General features: G+C 41.1%; 1 protein-coding gene across 8 annotated transcripts in view; it reads left to right on the top strand.

The window, feature by feature from the left end:
* The window catches only part of tbc1d1 (TBC1 (tre-2/USP6, BUB2, cdc16) domain family, member 1), a 50,784-nt gene extending 31,357 nt beyond the window's left edge, over positions 1-19,427 (top strand). For all 8 annotated transcript variants that reach the window (XM_040024335.1, XM_040024333.1, XM_040024334.1 and 5 more), the window contains 9 exons: positions 1,982-2,167; positions 5,070-5,231; positions 5,949-6,107; positions 8,470-8,570; positions 8,756-8,899; positions 10,973-11,132; positions 12,150-12,319; positions 17,789-17,965; positions 18,063-19,427. In XM_040024335.1, the coding sequence (XP_039880269.1) occupies positions 1,982-2,167; positions 5,070-5,231; positions 5,949-6,107; positions 8,470-8,570; positions 8,756-8,899; positions 10,973-11,132; positions 12,150-12,319; positions 17,789-17,965; positions 18,063-18,266 (1,463 nt within the window). In that variant the 3' untranslated portion in view covers positions 18,267-19,427. The remainder of the gene's footprint in view (positions 1-1,981; positions 2,168-5,069; positions 5,232-5,948; positions 6,108-8,469; positions 8,571-8,755; positions 8,900-10,972; positions 11,133-12,149; positions 12,320-17,788; positions 17,966-18,062) is intronic.
* The last annotated feature ends 230 nt before the right edge of the window (positions 19,428-19,657 follow it).

Below are 19,657 nucleotides of genomic sequence, written 5' to 3'. Positions count from 1 at the left end.
TCTCAGGAGTAAGTAACATTATGTAGTTTTCCTATTATTATGTTGACTCATGCACACGCCCAACTGGAGTCTGTTGGGTGGATATTGTATTTCATAAAATCAGATTGGTATGTTGGACTAATGTGGTTGTTTTCTTCACTTTAACACTCGATGTGCAGAGACTGGTGAAGTCTGTCTTTCTGCATGAATTTGCCCTGTAATTGAAGCATGTTAAATGTTTCAGTTAATGAAATGTGCAGCCAAAGTTTACTTTGACGCTCAACTGCAAGCAAGTGAAGGGGAAAAACTTTTTTTTTTTTTTTTAACAAGTCAATGTGATGGGCTTTGTGCTGGCTGAATGCAGTGCTAAACTTGTTGGGTGTGTATTTATGTGTGTATGTAGATGCATGAGGTCATGGGCGTGGTGTGTGTGTGTTTTGCTGGAAGTGGCAGTGTGTCTCAAGGTCATGTTGACAGTCCATACATAGACAGCGCCAGAGGAAAGCGCCAGCCTTGTTGACCCACTTTGCATGGTGTGTGTGTGTGTGTGTGCACACTGCAACCTGGTTCTGACCAGGTTGTTTGCACAGGGAGTGGATTGTGCCACTTTGTGCCAGAGTGTGTGTGTGTTAGTTTTTATGTTATTATGAGGAATATGCAATACTATAGTGTTAGTTGGGGTAAGTAGGCGGGGAATTAATGTCATCAAGTATTGCAGTTTGAAAGTTTGACATTTTTTCACCTAAAGACAAATTGTCACCAGTCTTCTGCTGAAACTGCAGCAGTTGTCTCTCTCTAGTAAGAAGCATGAATCTGTTAAGAGAGTTGTGTGCGCGTGTGTGAGTGTCTTAGTGTCTTTCTGTGTGTGTCAGCCATGAGTTTGCTTTGTCTTCACCTCTTTTATAACTGAAGAGCCATACATTTGTGTGGTGACTCGGCTGGTTTCAGCATGTCTTAGAAACAGATGATCACTCCACAAATATAAGACTCGTTTTACACAAAGCCCGCCATTGTGATGTGCGTGAGTGTTTTTTGTAGTATTGAAAGGATGACCTTTACATATTTTTGTTTTTCCTCAGAAGAGTCTTTGACAAGATAAGCATCAGATTTACATACCTAAGTTAGGCTAAGGTATGTGTGTACGTGTGTGTTTTAGTGATCAGGCTCAATCGTGATATTCCCGCGAACTGAAAGAGAAGTGCGATCTGGATAGTTGGTATGTCGTTCCTCTAAACAACACAGGGTATTTTGAGGTTTGGGATCCACCCTGTACTTTGAGGTGGAGTCACACAAACACTTTTTTTTTTTTTTTTTTTTTACTGTCTGTGTGTTGCACCCAACTGTGTCAAATATATCTATGTTTAGCATTTTCTTGTTGTTTTGCATGAGTGTCCGTGAGGTTCACCGAAAGAGAGAGAAAGAAGAGAGAGAGAGGGGTCTGGAAGGCTACTTGAATTTTTTAGAGACGATGATTTTGTTCCTTTTTATACCAACACGTTTGAAAGTAAGAAGAAGTTGACACTCGCCTCCGTCAGGTATGAACAAAACTTTTGTTCATACCTGTAAACAAAGTGGCGTGTTGAATAAATGTAAATGAAGTGTAAATGAAATGTAAATTTCTTGCTTATTGTCATTGCTAATGGTGAAAGAATCACAACACATCTAACACACAAACCCAGAACTGTGGGTCTGAATCTAATCGGAAGGCCCGCAGTTCTTAAACGGCGTGTTATCTGCTAGTCCAGATGAAAGAATGTGAATGTGCTGCTCATAAATGTTTTTATTAATAAGCTTCTAACTCCAGAAGATATTTGTGTTTGTTTCATTTTAAATTGAAATGACTTAGTTTGAGTGTTTATTGCTTTTTTTGCTCAACAAAACTGAGAAATGTATCTTTAAAAACAATCTAAATTAAGATCTTTTTTTACATTTGCTACAGTAAACATCTTGTGCAACATAATCTAATGTAAACTAATATGATAATCTTTTAAATGTCTTTAAGATGGGTCTGATGCCTGTCAGGTTGTGGCCCAGATCGTGGGTGGAGGATCTGGGGACTCGGCGATGAGACCGGTGCCTGAGGAGAAGACGAAGAGAACCAAAGAGGAGCTGAGGGATCTCTGGAAGAAGGCCATCCTGCAGCAGATTCTCCTGCAGAGGATGGAGAGAGAGAACCAGAAGCTACAAGGTGAGCTGGATGAATAAAGGGATTTAAAAAAAAAAAAAAAAAAAAAAAACAGATACACACAATGAGCCCACACTGACTTTTGACATTTATTCATATTTACAAGTAACAACTCTTAAAAAATAGCCCTAAACAGAGAAGTTAAAATAAACTTCTCTACAGTGAGACATGTAATCAAACTTTGCCATCGCATTTCAGTGTTGTGCTGTTCAGCCCGTAATCTACGCAGCAGCTACTCAAGCATCCTGTTGAGGTGGAGAAAAAACTTCAATGTTTGCCTGAATTTGAGATGTACACATCAAAACGAAATGCACACAAATTAGAAAAACTGGATGAGCCAAATGGTGCTTTATTGCCGTGAAAAAGTGTGTTTTATTAGCCCTTAACTCTAAAATTTTTGAGGTGTATTAAATATTACTGCAGCTCTGTCTGAATTCGCTCTGTCTACATGATAACATGCAGGTACTGTTTGTTTCACGTGGCTCATCGGTAGTCATTGACTACACGATGAGTTGGTTTCTCTGGAAGCTAAAAAGTAGGACGAGTCTTTGTTTAAGACACTGGCAACACGCCTTTCCAAATGTATGCTCTTAAAGCTTTGCAAATTGAGTATACACCTACTTTTCTTTATTTAAAATCACAAACCACAAATGATCAAGTTATATAACACGTTATTGCATGTGTGTGTGCGCGCGTGCCCAAAAGTGCTTCCTGGTAGGCACATCTATGGGTGTGCCAAGTGCACCACCTTTTTCCTGACCCAGTTGGCTCATATCTACACCCATCTAGCCATGTGTCATACCTCTGCCTCTATTTATGAACCATAAATTGACAAGCACATGGTGCTAGATTAACGAATGAAGGTCAATATTGATGTAAGAAAAAGAAAATACAGTTGGGACCACAGCCTCACAATTCTGCCTCACGCAGACACTCTGATCGCACTACACACACACCAATCCAAACATTGCCAGCGTGTGGCGGCTTTCTTGGCGCTCTGTAGCTTTATTGTGTTTTAGTCTCCCACAGCGTGCACTCCACCTTTCTGTCCGTTATTTGTCAGGGTGGAGCCCGACTCCGTATCCTCCATTCTATGAGTTTATCTCTCTCGCTGCCGCCTGGTTTGTGGGTCAACTATGAAAACACGCGCGTGCACGTCCATCCATGTGTGCGTATCTTTGTCAGCTCCAGGGTGGGTTATCCTATCCTGTTGTGTTTTATCAAGGGTGGAGTTTTCCGGCGGCAGTGAAAGAGAAAGAAAAGAAAGTAGGAGACAAGGAGAAGGCTAGACAGAGGAAAGAGAAGGAGCGCTAGCTGGGCTCCTGAGTGACGAGACACTGCTTGCTCTGAACAGATGATAAGACAGACTGCATAGCCACAGCCTCAGCATCTATTCTTACTATGGGTGTGTCAGCCAACTGCTCCGTCCAAGTTTTTTCCCATTATTCTAGATTATGCCTTCCAGGTCATTCCTCTAAATTTCTGATTTATGTCCCATAAAAGGTATTCATACAGCTTTTTTTCAGTTTTTTTCCTCAGACCGTTTATTTTGTGAGTTCAAAGCAGCCCTAAAATTACATTTCTTAGTTTGTTTAATAAAATTGTGCTGCTAGTCTTTTTCTTTTTCTTTTTAAATATTCATTCAGTCTTTTTTTCCTCTTACACCTTATTTTCCTAGAGTCCTTTGCAGTGCCGGCTGCGATGGAGGGCCTCCTGTCTCTGTCTCTGTCCTCCTGTAATGATGATATCACTCTCCCGAGCGCAGCCAAGCTGCAGCTGGTCACTGGGTGGACACCACATTTGAACGGAAAGGGTGGGGGCGTCCACAGGGGAAGAGGGAGGGGGTGGTGGTGGGACTATACAGACATGGGATTGACTGAGAAGAAAAAAGAGAGAAGACATGGGTTTTGGGCTAAGAGATTTGGGGAGGGAGAGAGGAAGGGTGTTGTCATAGAGAGAGGAACAGATGAGGGGTGCTGGGTGTGCCCTCACCTTCTTTGATCACTGGTGTCAACATGTTGCAACGGAATTCAGTTTGTGTTTTTCTGTTTGGTTTGTAAACTGTACTAACCTGAAAGTCCAGTGGGAGGTTTTCCTTTACATCGAACCCAAAAAGACAAACAAAAAAGTTTCATAAATCAAGGGGATGTTGCAAGTATGTACGTCTCCAGTTATTGGTAATTAGAACTTGTGTGTCTCCATGTGAAAATTAAGGCATCCTCGGGGTATTTTTTTTGACTGTGGGTCGTAAACAAGAGCTGTGTCTTTCATAGCTTAGAGCAACACTTTCTGTACTAACTGAAGGGATCTATTGAGAATTCCAGCTACAGGATATTGCAGAGGGTCGGACAGACAGCTGTGGTCTTATGTTCCTTTGAAGGGGTTGCAAAGAAAACACCCATAGAAGCAGATCTAGTGACAGTAAAGTTTCTATAATCAGCATGGTTAACCACAGTAGAGTAAATTGCACTCTGGATGCCATGTAAAGGGGACACTTTCCTTAAAGAACCTGAAGAGTCATCAAGCAAGTTGTCACCGCTGTTTAGTGATTTTCTTTTCTTTTCACTCACTATCACCTGTATCTTCTGACCTTTGCAGAGAAGTGTATTAATGCAGTGCAGCTGCATGTTTCTGCTCATCACTTTGCCACAACAAAGAGCGAACGAAAGTCAGGATTAGTAATTTATGAAAGTGCACGGGTGCTATGTGAGGCTCATTTTAATACGCAAAACCAAACTGAAATCGATAGCGCATAATTTCGAGAGTTTTGAGCAGCGCACATAATGATGAGATGATGAGCTCAAATAGTTCTCAGAAACCGAGTCCTAACACCTCAGCTCCACCAGCAAACGCACAGTGTTGTTGCTTTTTCTCACATGCGTTGTTTGTGTGTTTGTGTTTGTAGCATCAGAGAACGATCTGCAGAACAAGCGCCTGAAGTTGGACTATGAAGAAATCACTCCGTGTCTGAAGGAGGTCACGCTGGTGTGGGAGAAAATGCTAGGAACTCCTGGGAGGGCAAAGGTCAAATTTGACGCTGAGACCATACATACTGCAGTTGCACAAGGTACATACTTGGCTCCACAAACACATGCTCTATATCAGTTCCTCCTGTAAATGTTTATTCTTCTTAAAATCAGCAGAGATTTGCAAATATTGACCAAACCTTAACGCACAAAGCTCCAAAAACTGTAACTTATCTTCATAACTGTTTTTTAAAATGTGGCAAAAGCAAGGTGACTGAATTCCATGAGGCATTCTACTCACTGTTTTTGCGCACAGTGAACTCGGTGTCTATTCCCTTTGACATTTTTATCTCTGGTGCGTGTCTCTAATCATCAGGCCTTTTTGTTCTGTCCATTTTCTAGTATCAGCATGTTCTGCAGCGTGGACAGGAAGGTTATCTACTGTGCACACGGCCTCGAACAACGAGTCCAACACACGTATTTACACACAGAAAGGTCACCATATAACAAATAGCAGTCTGAGAACCTGGTGAATTAGGGATACAAGCTGGATAATCCATCTGAGAGGAAGCTGAGAGTAAATTTTACATGCAAGAAGCGGGCAAACGGTGATTGAACGATGCTCGAGATATTAGTAGATTAAAGTTATGATGGAGACAACTTATGTTACTAAGTTCTACAGGCATGTACAAATAGTTAATAACTCAAGAAGGGTAGAAATCCCTTTGGACATGGCTGACGCGTTTCACTCAACATGGTAGCGTTCTGTCCCACGTTTGTCCTCATCACCCTCTCCTTCCTTTATCGTTGTCTGGCAGGTGTCCCAAGGCAACACAGAGGAGAGATCTGGAAGTTTCTCGCCGAACAGTACCGGCTAACACAGACAGTCCCTTCCCGGCCCCCTTCTAATCACACTCCATACAAAGAGCTGCTGAAACAACTCACCTCACAGCAACATGCCATCCTCATCGACCTGGGTAATGCATCCACGGTTAACATGCAGGGTTAAACTGCGTGTGGGTTATCTAAATGTGCCTGGTACATTCGCTTTCCCATGTCGTCAATGTCACAAAAGTGATTTTTAACAATGTGTATATTTTACAAATCGCAGTCTAATTCAAAACAGTAAATAAATAAACACATTTTATGTCATCAGTTAAGTCTAATAACTTTAGTCTAATTGCAGTCGTTGTATGCATAAAATGCCTACACACTTTCTTTTACAGCCAAATGTAAGTTGGTTGTTTCTTTAAATAATATATTTTCTCTAAATGCTATGTATGCCACAAACACTGCCAACGCATTATTAATCCCATTTGAACCCCTGATTACCACTGGTGATCGTTGGCCTGCAGGCTGCCTGTTGAAGAACCTGTAATTTAAAAACAAAAAAACTCTTGAGCTAAACTTGATTCATTGCCTTTTTTTCTGTTCTTATTTATGCCGTTTTGCAACGTTTGGATGACTCCCTGACAGTCACACTTAGACCACTTGCAGATTCACACTGGCAGTTTCCTCATGACCTTGGACTGATCCTTTAACATTGAAGCCCAATCAGGAGCATCGTTTGTGTTTTTGTGTTTAGACAGTCAGTGTCGAGTTCTACTGGAATGACCCAGAGGCGTCTCAGGTTGAACGTGCAGCACAACTGTCAAAAGTGTGTATCACAGATTTGCTCCTTCAGGTGTTCAGAATGAGACTTTCGAAGCGTGAGCCAAACATAACAGGAACAAGCTGAATGGCTATAAGGAGAATGCCTTTAATGGTTTAAGAGCCATATTTACTTAGAAAGTAAAGTGTCTGATTCTTTGTCGTCATACCCTGTACATCTATAACCTTTTAATATAGGTGCAACAGCTGATTGTGAGCACGGGAGCCTCTCTAATCCTTTTGTTTGGCGCTTCAGTCAGCATGCATACCAAGCATAATCACTACTTTGTAGCTACAGTGCATAAAGGAAAAGAAAACATAAGATTTTAGTAGAACTGTTGCTTTTAAATAATCAATTTATCAGTCTCTTTGTGTGACGTGTGTGACGTTTATAAATTCACGTAACCAAACACCTCATTGTTCCCGCTGGTTTATGGTCATTCTTTGACAAGTACTGTGAAAAATGTAAATTTCCTTCTGCGTGATACCAAGAAGTCAAACGTACATAGCAAACGCCACATAAACTGCATATATTCTTTTGTATTTGTCAAACCTCATTTTAACACTTTCTCCCTTAAATGCTCCCAACACCTCCCACCCAAAAACCCACATACACTCACTACCTACACCCCACCCATATAACACCCACATATATACATAGACACATCCACCCACAGATCTGTCCCTGTAGTGCTTCCCCTCCCTCAGTTTTTGCTTTTGACCCTGTGTTTTTCATGTTATTTACTCTGCATCTAATAGGGCAGGGACAGCTGTAACGGCGTACACATACAAACTGGCGGTTTGCATACATGGTCTAATATAAAGGTGTTATATGCAGTGTGATAAACACAGTGTTCGTCACACTGGAGCTACAAAAAAAAAAATGCAGGTAGAAGATTTATGGCAGCTCAAGGCTATTTCCTTCACATAAACAAGCAAAAGAGGAATTTATTTATTTTTTTGGTTAGAATGTAGGTGTGTAACACATCACATTCCCACACCTTTTATGCAGCAGAATAGACACACTTTCCTCCAGGCAGGGGAGGGAGTCATGACATTATGTTCACCAGCTTAAATCCCCCACGCACATTCCTTTAATATACACTCACACGGTTTTCATTCTGTTCTCTAAAACCTCACATCTCTAACTGTAAATCAAGTCCTCAGTCCCCTGACACACACCTGCCAATTACTAGTCTGTCCTTCCTTAGAGTGCTTTTTTGTTTTGTTTTTAAATGGAGTACATTCCTTATTGTCATTTTTGAAACATACACGTCCAATCCACTAATGCACGTTAAGCCTCTGAAGCACGGGGATCGGTTCTCTTTAAAAAGATGCATTCATCTGTGCGCTTCTCAAGAACCTGTTTGTAAGCGTATTTGCTCCAAAAGAGTACATGCATGCAGCTGCACTGAGCTCCTTTTTAACGTCAACAGCAAAGTGAGAAGTTCTGCATCCACAGCGAAGATCAGCAGTGTATATGCTTTGTTCAAAAACATGGACACACCCAGATGCTGCTGAATAGAATAGAGCGAATTAAAATAAACCATGAGAAGAAAATGTTACACTTCTAAAGCTGTGTCAGTGTTGTTTTCAACTGCGTATCTGGTGCATTAGTTTGAAATAATATTTAATGCAAAATACGGACGTTGCTGAGAGATAATATGCCGCTCCGCTCTTCTCTTCCAGGTCGTACTTTTCCCACACATCCATATTTCCAAGCCCAGCTGGGGGCAGGACAGCTGTCTCTCTATAATATCCTGAAAGCCTACTCACTGCTTGACCCTGAGGTATCATTGAATTCTGTTTTTGCTTTATTTCTGCCTTTCTCCTCTTTCATTCTGCATGTTTCTTTTGATATTCAGTGGAAAAAAGGAAGGAAAAAAAAAAGCCAGCTGTTGCCTGTCTTTTAGACTTGAGAGAGTTTCCCTCCCCTGTGTTGTCGGCATCAAGTTTGTGGTTGTCGTTTTTGTAGGTGGGATACTGCCAGGGCCTGTCCTTCATCGCTGGAGTGCTGCTTTTACACATGGGGGAAGAAGACGCCTTCGACATGCTCAAATTTCTAATGTACGATGCTGGGCTCCGCAAACAGTACAGGCCTGACATGATTATCCTGCAGGTACAGTGTTCACCCACACAATATTCTCTTGTCAGTGTCCCCAAACAACTTAATCTACATTATGTTTCCCTTTCTTAAATACTTGAATCACATGAGCAAAGCCCTCCAGTTCCAGTGGTTACGTAGTTGAGTAATGTCACTAACTCACATTTTCTGGAATTTGATGCTTCTTATTCCCCCTTTTTTTTTTTTTTGTTTTTAGATGACACGTCTGCTTACGTTTTCAAACAAAAACAGTGAATTAATGGCCTCTAGAGCATTGGTGAGGTTGAGACATGGTCTTAGTGCTTGGCATTGGAATTTAGTTGCATTAGTATTCGCCACACAGTTGGTAAATAGTGCTCGTGTTACAGATAACTACGTCATTGGTTTTGAATTCCAGTGTGGGATTGAATTTCATCTTTTGATAGAACTAGAACCAAAAGAGCTACATACTATGGTTAAATGCTAAACAACCTTGTTATCATGCTAAACATCATGTGTTTTGTTCCTGAATTCAAGCGCAGGTCACGTAACAATAAAAAGCTTGTGAGCTAATCCAGGGAGTCCAACACCAGTCCAACATGCGGCATACTCCACAATATATTGCACAGGACTGTTGCTTTTTCTCAAGCTTCAAACTATGAATATGAACGAAGTGCTGTTACGATCTTGGTGCTCGTGATCCTTAATCAATAAATTCAAAAGGTCCTTGACAGCGTTCCACTTTGTGAACGTTATACACACCTTTTGTGAAGAATCCCTCATCTTACTTTGCCGCTAGAATGAAAGTGAACAAAACCAGATAATAACTCATCAATCATTTTGTGGTTTTTGAGGTCAAAACGAGAAATTCTATATTGTCAAAGCAAATATGAGGAGGGTGCTAGGGACGGGATGAGGCAGGTTGTCTGCTGTGGTGACCCCAAGAGGGGAGCAGCTGAAAGAATTCCTGGTGAGTCTGGTTCTTCCACACAAACTGTGCCAAATCTGCTGTTAATCAAAGTGATTACAAGCTTTTACGGCAGCACCATGTGGCTCTTTGTGACCAATTTCACTCAGCGGCAACCAGCAGCTACTCACCAGCTGGTTGAGGTAGACACATTTTTCCTTTGTGGTCCATGGTGGCCACAGGATCACTATGTTCTAGGTCTGTGTGACTGATTTCATAGTAAGTGCAAGGAACCTCATGTAGCTGGTTGCATCCTCATTTTCATCCAGGAATAGTGGTTGCCAAGCAGTCAACAACTGGCCTTTGTGGCTGAGGCCTAACCTGAAAGTTCTGTGAGGTGCTTAAAAGTTTTTCCCATCCTTGTGTACAAACACTCATATGGCTAACCCCGATCATAAATAACGTGAAATTTAATTAAAGATGGTTTTAAAAATAAACTGTGTTGTTCTCTTCGAGTGTTAAGTGACGATAATACACAGTGAGGCAGCAGCATACACTTAAATGACATCTGCATAATCCAGTACTGGTAAAAAGGCCATTTCCCATAGTGTACCCTTACTAGTTTAAGAGTCACTGTTGTCAGCATTCCAGTTTAACATTAATCTAATCAAAACTTATTTCTTATACCACTTTAAATGAGGCACCTTCGGTAAACTTGGTGTGGATGTGATCTACCACGGATAACGTTGGAGTTGCTCTGTAGAAAGACAAATTGATATGACCTCACCGCAGCACTTTGTATGAGGGAGTTAGGAAAGTATTCACATTAGTGCAATACTCTATACTTTGCTATTGTGAATGAACTGAGTGGCTCATTAATGATAAGTGAAAAATTGCTTAAAAAAATAATTGTCATACCGCACAGGAAGCCCTCGTTTTACCCTCCAAGGAGGTGACCTCATAATAAGGTGTCGTGTTATTGGTCCATTCTTAAACTTGTGTTTGCGTCGTAAACTTATATGGAAAAAAAAAAATCTTTCCATTTTTTACCAAGACGTTTGTCTTCCTGAATACTCTCTATTAAAATCCTACAAATGTTCATGTACAACAGATCCAGTTTTTAAAGCATGTGTGAAATAATAAAAGCCCCTCATACAAAGTCATGTTACACCTTTACAACGAAGTGCTGTTGCTCCTCTCAGATCCAGATGTACCAGCTGTCGCGGCTGCTTCATGACTATCACAGGGATCTTTACAGCCACTTGGAGCAGCAGGAGATCGGGCCCAGCTTATATGCCACCCCCTGGTTCCTCACAGTCTTCGCCTCACACTTTCCCCTCGGGTTTGTGGCCAGAGTTTTTGGTAAGCTTTGAAGGCTTTCTATTTCTGCACAGTGGATTTGGTGGGTCGCCGCCTTGTTTCTTCTTCCTGATAGAAGCACAGCAGTATTGACGCATGACAGGAAAAAGGATGACAGGGCGTTTACAGTGATGTTTAGTTATCTCTACTCCCTAGGTATCTCGTCTAATTAGATCTTGAACCCAAAATGCTGAAAGGAAATTGTCAGAGCTAAATGAAATTTTAGTAACTGATTGAAGATAAGTAGTACTATAATCCTGAAAGTTTGGTGAAGGAGATGGGGAGGGACTTCAGGCAAAGTAAAGGATTCAGTTGAGTCATGTGCTCACTGAGACTCTTATAAGTCAGTTACAGTTACTGTTTATCTGTTAAGTGACCTTTTCCTCATTTGTGTAAATGCCATCACGCCCACAGAGGGTATATGTTTTCTGCAGTTGCCTTTCTCTCTACCTCATTCCTTCCGCACTTTTGTTTTCACGCCTAATTTCTTACATAGTACTCAGTCATTGAACCAGACTCACTGGCTCCTTGTGCTCATCTGAGCATAACACTTCATTTGTGTGTGTGTTGACGTGCACGAGCGTGCGTGTGTTGCGCTTAGCGGCCATCACATTTGCACTGTCAGGTCTTTGATATCATCTGTGGGGCCCACACCTCTGCTGCCATTCCTTAATCTTCTGTATGATCTCATGCAATCCTGCCTAACCCTTACCACACCCTGATGTATTCACAGTATACACACACAAATGCTCTCTGGCTCTGCAGATTTACAATGGCCTACATTTATGTTTGCTTAAACGTTTTCTGCTGACGTCAAATCATTCTTCCCATTAATAAGCCTTTAATTTGCTATTAAACAGGGTAAGCTCTGCTGTCAGCACATGTCAGTATTGATTTTTACAACATGTAATTTAAGAGTGCCGTCACGCTAGAGCCTTTTTTAGCCTCCTTTCCCTTTGTTTTCTGGTTTTTTTCCCCGCTTGCCTCTGTAACTTATCCTTCCTTTTTGTCCTCTGTCAGATATGGTGTTCCTGCAGGGGTCAGAGGTCATCTTCAAGGTGGCCTTAAGCCTGCTGGGGAGCCACAAGCCTCTGATCCTGCAGCACGACAGCTTGGAGTCTATTGTGGATTTCATCAAGACCATGCTACCCAACCTGGGCCTCGTACAGATGGAGAAAACCATCAACCAGGTTAGACAAAGTTGTTTAGTAATGTGTAACTACTCATTTTAACACTGGAGTACAGAAATCTTTTTTTTTTTTTTTTTTTTTTTTTTTTTAATCAGTGTGATCTTATGTATTGAGTTTTGGGAGCTATAGAAAGGTTGTGAGCCATCGTCCTATTGACAGGGTTTTAATAGTTTTGCGATTTTCATTAGTTTTTATTTTTATTTAGTTTTGACTTCAGATTTTCAATTTTATATCAGTTTTAATTAGTTTTTACCAATTGTTTGCTAGTTTAGTTTAGTTTTTATTTTTTTGAAAATCCTTAGTTTCAGTTTAGTTTTGATTAGTTTCAGTTATAGTTTTAGTTGTTTGCAATAATTAAGTGTAACAAAATCCCAGTTTCATCATATCAGTCATGGTCTTCTGCTCATCCTTGGGTATGTTGCTATTCCAGCTACCATACCCTGCACCCTGGACAGGTCGATGTCTGTCGCAGGGCTAACACACAGAGACAGACAACTCACATTCCCACCTATGGGTTCTTTAAATAAATAAATAAATAAAGGCAGATGAACAACCACTGATACCAGGCAACTATAAAATGTATATCTTGGCCCCAATAAGACTATTAACTCTTGCAGCACCGGGTGTTCATAATTTTGGTTCAAGTGAATTGATAAACTTTTTGAAGGCAATTGACTCACACAGTTATGTAGATATCCCAGTCCTGTTGTCTTGGGATGCATCACGCTGCCTTGCCTGGGGTTAGCTTCTGTTTCTGGGGATGAGGGTTGAGTGTGCTCCCTTACCTTCTCAAGGTAAGCTAGCTTAGCCTTCTTGTGTGAGCTTTTCAAGTGCACTTTAAGGTTTGTGGGATTTTTTTCCCTTTAGAAATGTCCCTCATAATTTGTCTCTTTCCACTACAAGACACTTGCTTTATCCAAAACACAGTCATATTCAAAGTAATCCCAAATTGGACTCTGGCGCTTTCTCCCGAATTTTCCTGACATGATTCTGCGCGTGGACGGAGCAGCAACACAGACGACTCGACTAACGTACTGCCACCTGCTGGCATAATGAGACAGCAAGAAAAAAAATCTGGAAACTAAACTTCATTTTCACCCTTGACTATTGTATGACACGCACACATCAATGAAAACTAAACACATTTTTGCTATAAATTCAGGTAATTTTAGTTAGTTTTGTGAACACTCATTACAGTTTTAGTTAGTTTTCCTTTTTTTGTTTTTATTTTTATTTCCGTTAACGAAAATGTTTTTTCACTTCTAGTTTTCGTTATTTCGTTAGTTTTCGTTAACGATAATAACCTTGCCTATTGAGATAATTGAGTCATTGCTGAACAATTGGTCTGGCGTGATTTTTAATTTTCATGTTTGAAACAAAACTAACAACTAGTTGGATGTAGGACAGTGAGAAAGACTTTCTCTATGAATTCCTAAAGAAATATCTGTTCACAATGTACGTGTGTACTTTCATTTTAAAGAGCGAGTGATGCATAACTATTCTAGATAAATGTTAGTCAGCGGTAAAAAGTAACTTCTTTTTTTTTTTCCCGTGTTTTCTATCAGACTCTTGATATTTGGTCTTTTCTATGGTTGAAAATAGGGCTGGGCTATATCATACCGTTCACGGTAATACTGGCGCATGCGCAGTGCCTTTGTTTACATACGCACATGGCGGCAACGCAGAATGAGAAGAGCGAAAGTTGATCGTTAAATGAAACGGATGAACCAGAATTGGTTTGTAAAAATGCTGCAACTTCAGTGGTGTGGAACTGGTTTAGCTTTCGTCCATCAGATACACAACAAAGCACTATTTTTGGTAGTGCATGCTAGCGGGCCGTCGTTATTACCATGTTTTTTGGAAAATCAATCCTTTGATTTTTCTGAAAATTGAGAGTGCCCCTTATAATCCTGTGTGCCTTTTATGTATGAATTCTGGTTGTGTTTACTGACCTGGAAACAATTTTATGTGGTACACGGCGCTCGAAAATCGGTCAAATGTTTCAGTACGACTTTGCTAAGCTACGAACCTGCACCGCTTGATGGATTGTCGGAGCATTACGGCTATCGTAGGCAGGAGCCTCGTGGAGTGATGCGTACTGTGCTTCAACATAATATTACCCTATTATGTGTATAACCTCTTTTTAAGTTTTGTGGATATTATACATGGTTATGCTGAGGATATGTCGGCCAATTTCCACTGGAAATGCCTTTTGGTTAAACTGTCAGCAAGGATTTTGCATTTGCACTGTTAAATTTTTATATAACTTTAATGCACATAAAAAACAGCTGCTTGTTTAAGTGAAAATACATTCATGGTTGGGTTTTTTTTGGGGTTTTTTTTTTTTTTTTGCACTAATAAAGTTGAGGAGTTGTAAAGTATTTTGTCTAGTGTCAATTATATCGTCAGTTATATCGTTATCACAAAGTTTCAAATGTATATCGTGATAAATATTTTTGGTCATATCGCCCTGCTCTAGTTGAAAATGCAGAAACGCTGATTCTACAACAACCGGTGTGACAAAAATACTGATCTTTTGCACGATTTGATGCCTTTATAACACAAACATTCTATTTAAAATGATCTGAACTTCGTATGTGAAAACAGAGGAATGCCTGTTACTTCCTGTGGGACCTAATGCTACAGATTTTTGCAGCTTTCAGTTTTCTTTCTAAGATCTATATTTGACATATGGCAAAAATCAGCTCGTCTTCAATCCAAAGTTTTAACAGATAAAACTTTGGATTGAGGAGGTGGAGAAAATTTATGTAATAAAAAAAAAGTTTTCATTTATCTCCATAATTCTCCTCGTAACATCTTTGATCCGTTGCTCATACCGAGGCTGCTGGCTCTGAGCTCTGGATAGCTTTAGCTTTAGCCAGTTTGCCTTTGTTTGTCTTTGAAATGTCCTCCATGTTCAGCTGTGAGGTTTGTTATAAAAAATTTCCTGGTGGTCCTCCTGCAGTTTATTTTGGCGACTTTGTGCCTTTACTCACACTCATACTAGACATCGTTTACACGATAACCAGCACCGAGCTCATCAGATTAGCTGTTGTAAAACTGGACGTTCTTTTCTTGTCTGTTGTTGCTCTAAATGAGCTCACGAAACTATTAAAACATTTTTACTAAGTTCACGGAACAGATGTGTTTCATTTTGAGATATGGTTTTACAACTCGCAGCAGTTAAAGGAGACAATTTAATGGCTTCACAATGAGACAAAGGAGAATGATATCCTGCTTGAGTGACAGAGGCTATCAGGGCCAGCCACACCCTGCCTTTACAACAGTGATGAGAGCAGCTGATGGGTGGAGTGTGTGTGAAGTTATGTAAATTTTACCTCATGCGTCACCATTTGGAAAAATACCACGTCAGTAAGATGGGCCTCTCACGCTGATCGACTCGAGTGGGTAAAATCTCATAGTCTTGGTCAGGTTTCACTTTTTAGTGTAATTTATGGTTGCCATGAGAAAATGTTAACCATTAAGGTGCGCGGTAATGTGGCTGTCAGCTATCACTAGGATGGGTATCGTTTAGGTTTTATCTGATACCGGTGCCAAACCGGTACTTTTGAAACGGTGCCGGTGCTTAAACGGTGCTCGAACTGGTGCTTAAAGAATGGAAAACACAAAATTGGTCCAAAAACCTCTCATGTTCAGCTGTTTTTTTTTTTTTGTAAAAAGATAACAATGTTAGCCTTTTCTGCAGCTATGGGGCATATATGGCATCACTCTTGGCTGGAAGCAGTGCTTAATCAATGGAAAAAACACAAACTTTGTCCTAAACCTCTCATGTTTAACTGTTTTCCACTTTTTCTTTGGTCATTTTAGCCTTTTTGGCCAGGGTGAAGGGAGTATGTGCCATCAAACAAGAAGACAGCCACATGTAGCTATGATGATGTTTGCTAGTTCACCTTACATGCATTAATGTAATAACGTGGTTAGCCTACTCAACGTAAATTACACACGAACAACATTAAGCTACTCACGCGGAGAAGAACGGCTGCTGCCGCCATCATCATCCTCATCATTCCTGCTACACTGGCAGGGCTAGGGGCCAGGACTCTCCTCTTCATGTTTTTGGGGGATGTTGCGCCGGGTCCGATAACTGGCAACCCACCCGCAGTAGATGTGCACGGTGTGAGTTCTCACAGCAAGCTATCAAATACGGCGCATTTCTCGGCTTTTAAAAAAAACGCTATGCGTCGCTAGGTGTTTCATCAGATTTGAGGTGTTACCTCCTTTGACAGTATCACAGTATCAGCTTAAAGCACTTGTTGCAGGCTGCTGAGTTTGCATCTTTTGCTGTGAAGTACAGCCAGACTTTTGACCGCTTCGCCTTGGGCATTTTAATCTGTAGCTCTGCATAAAAGAACGTACGTACCTAGACCCGCCTACTATCCTCGGAAACGTAAAATGATTGGCTAGAATCTAAAGTGTATCACAGCTTAGGAAAAAAAAGCACCGAAATAAAGCACCGAAATGTGCGCTGCTTTTCGGTCTGGTTACTACAGTTTATGTCAGAACCGATACCGGTACCCATCCCTAGCTATCACAGATGACACAGAGCTAATAACTCATGGTAAGCTATACTTTAGAAGGTACGCGCTTATCTTATAATTTCTATGAGATGGAAAACTGCTTACTTGCCGGTACTTTCCCTCCAGTGCCACTTTTTCATATCGGATTATGTATATGTTACATGTGTTATGACTCACAGTTTCATCTGAGAAAAAAAAAAAAGAAAAGTGGGAGTGAACATACTGGATGTGTGGAGACTCCAGGTCAGTTCATTGTTTTGTAATGCCGAAATGTGAAAAATTCTTTGGTCTGGACAACAGCAGCCTGCTCAGTGTGTGTAATGTGTTGACATTGTAGAGTAAACATCCCCAGTTTCACACGAGGCTTTGTTCCTAGTTTTGACCACCATTGCTGTGAGTAATGATAACGTAATTTTGCTGAGAAACACAAAGTGCCCTCAGTAAATAAAGGGAATACACGTGAGCAAAAGACTATTTTTTTATTTTATTTAAATATATAGATATATATGAGAAATCTCAGTTAATGAGCAGCTCTAAACCGAATGTGTTTGAAGTCTTGTTGAATTGTGTGATTGTGCGGCTGCTTTTGTTTACTGCCTCCCAAGTGTTGTCTTTGGTGAGAACAATTAGGAATAACGACCGAGCTGCAATAATGAGAGCCGAGTTATAAAGAGCAGTGCTAAACTTGTGGAGTACTTTGAGTTTCCATTATTACTCAGTTTAATAGTTACAAAGCCAAAGCAAGAGTTTTAGATCAATCAAATCAGTAAAAATAACAATTAAACCCACTTTTAACCTGGTCATATTCCTTTTATATCCTCCTCACATACATTCTTTTATAATGGTATGACACGATGGAAACACGTTTCTTCTGTTTGCAAGCAGTTCAAATGTTCACCCAGCTGAGAGTTATTAAATGCCTCTGCTTCAGGTTTGTGAGATGGATGTGTCCAAGCAGCTCCAAGCCTATGAGGTGGAGTACCACGTGTTGCAGGATGAGCTGCTGGACACGCCCCCGACCCTCAACCAGCACCAGCGAGCTGCGCAGCTGGAGAGGACCAATCAGAGCCTGCGACAGCAGAACCTCGACCTGCTCGAGGAGCTGCAGGTACGCACACACACACACGCTTGCACAAAAGAAGAAAAGCTGCCTTTGCCCGTTCTTTGTTCCATTAGGTCACCGCTCCCTCGCTGTTCTCACCCAGGTGTCCCACGCTCGAGTGTGCAACCTGGAGAGTCGAGTGGAGGCTTTGGCCCAGGCAGAGGGGCAGCTGAAGGAGCAGGTTTCTGCACTGGAGGAGGAGAAGAAGCAGCTGCTGAACACCATCACACACCTCCAGGGCCTCCTCTCCAACCTCGGGATAAACGCCAACCCCGACGGACAGGCGCTGCCTTCACTGTCCGTCTGACAGACAGTCACAGCAGCATCAAAGCTGGAGGGCAGAGAGCAGCACGATAGCAGGACTGTGGACTCGCTGCTTCACCTGCTGGCGAGGGTTGATTAATGAGTCTCTGCCTCGATCCTGCCGCCTCTGGAATGTTTTAATAATAATGATGATGATGATGATGATGATAAGAGGACAGATGAAATGGTGGCAGAAATGGGATTGAGGTTGAAGGATAGTACTCTCTTCCTGTGCTCTAATAAATAAACATAAATAATCCCCAGAGATGGCGCTGACTGTACCGCCGGGCCTCGGCTGTTAAAATACTTTTGCACCTGTGTGTGTGTTTGTGTGTGTGTGTGATAAATGGAGTTTGTTTGTGTTTTTGGATGCAGCAAAAAATGTACAGCAAGCTTGTAGAACAAAGACTCCACTCTGCAGTATTCAGAGCACTGTTACAAATATCACAATAATTAAGAAACACAAGTTCCTCCCAAAGAAAATGAGATTGTAAGAAGGAGGTGAGATGAAGGGATGGGTGAAGAAATAAACGGCAGCAAAATGTTTTGGGGGGGGTTTGTAATGCAAAGGTTAAATATAACATCGGCTAAATGATGATGATGGTGCTCATATTCTGAGATCAGGGGTGAACTATTTTTGATTCTTCCTAGGCTTTCCTGGCCCTGCGCAATTTGAACTTGAACTTCATTTAAGTTACAGCAGCTTCCAGGAAAAGCAACACAATAAATCCAGTTCATTTCACATCCTGTTGTTTCACCTTTAAACACATGTCAATTCATCTGCATTGATGGGAAAAATCTGAAAGCTTAGCCGTGCCGCTCCAGCGAGGGGAAGTCCACACATTTACTGAGGAGCTACTCAAAATTACGGCAAAAGACGCTAACTTTAAAGAGGAAAACTTCTGCTGTTGAGACAATCTGTCACCCGTAAATCATTTACTGTATGCAACATACTGAATTCTTCAGCCCGAGCTGCAGCTTGGTGTGCCTGTACGTGAGTGTTTGAATGTTACTGCGTGTCAATGTTCTCACTGATTGCAACAAACCTGTCGGTTTACACTGTAAAGATATTTTTCTTTTACCCCTGACTCTCTTTGCACATGTTCTGTTTTACTATGATTATTGCTACTCTGTACTTTAAAATACATTTCATATTCTTCCAGCACGTCTGAAGCCAGCTTTCTTTGTGCGTGTGCGTGTGTGTGTGTGAGAGTGTGAGTGTGTGTCGCACTCCAGACCAACATGTGTCGGATGTATAGATTCTTCCACCTCCTGTCTAAACATGTCAGTCATTTTTGAATACCAATATAAGGTTTCCAGTATATAGACGTGCGCTGTACACCATATTTAAAACACAGACATGTATTTGTTAACAGGAACTCTTCCTGAGGTTGG

The sequence above is a fragment of the Simochromis diagramma genome, unplaced genomic scaffold, assembly GCF_900408965.1.
Source record: "Simochromis diagramma unplaced genomic scaffold, fSimDia1.1 OVJJ01000302.1, whole genome shotgun sequence".
NCBI classification, from domain to species: domain Eukaryota; kingdom Metazoa; phylum Chordata; class Actinopteri; order Cichliformes; family Cichlidae; genus Simochromis; species Simochromis diagramma.
This window is presented reverse-complemented; position numbering and strand designations above follow the sequence as displayed.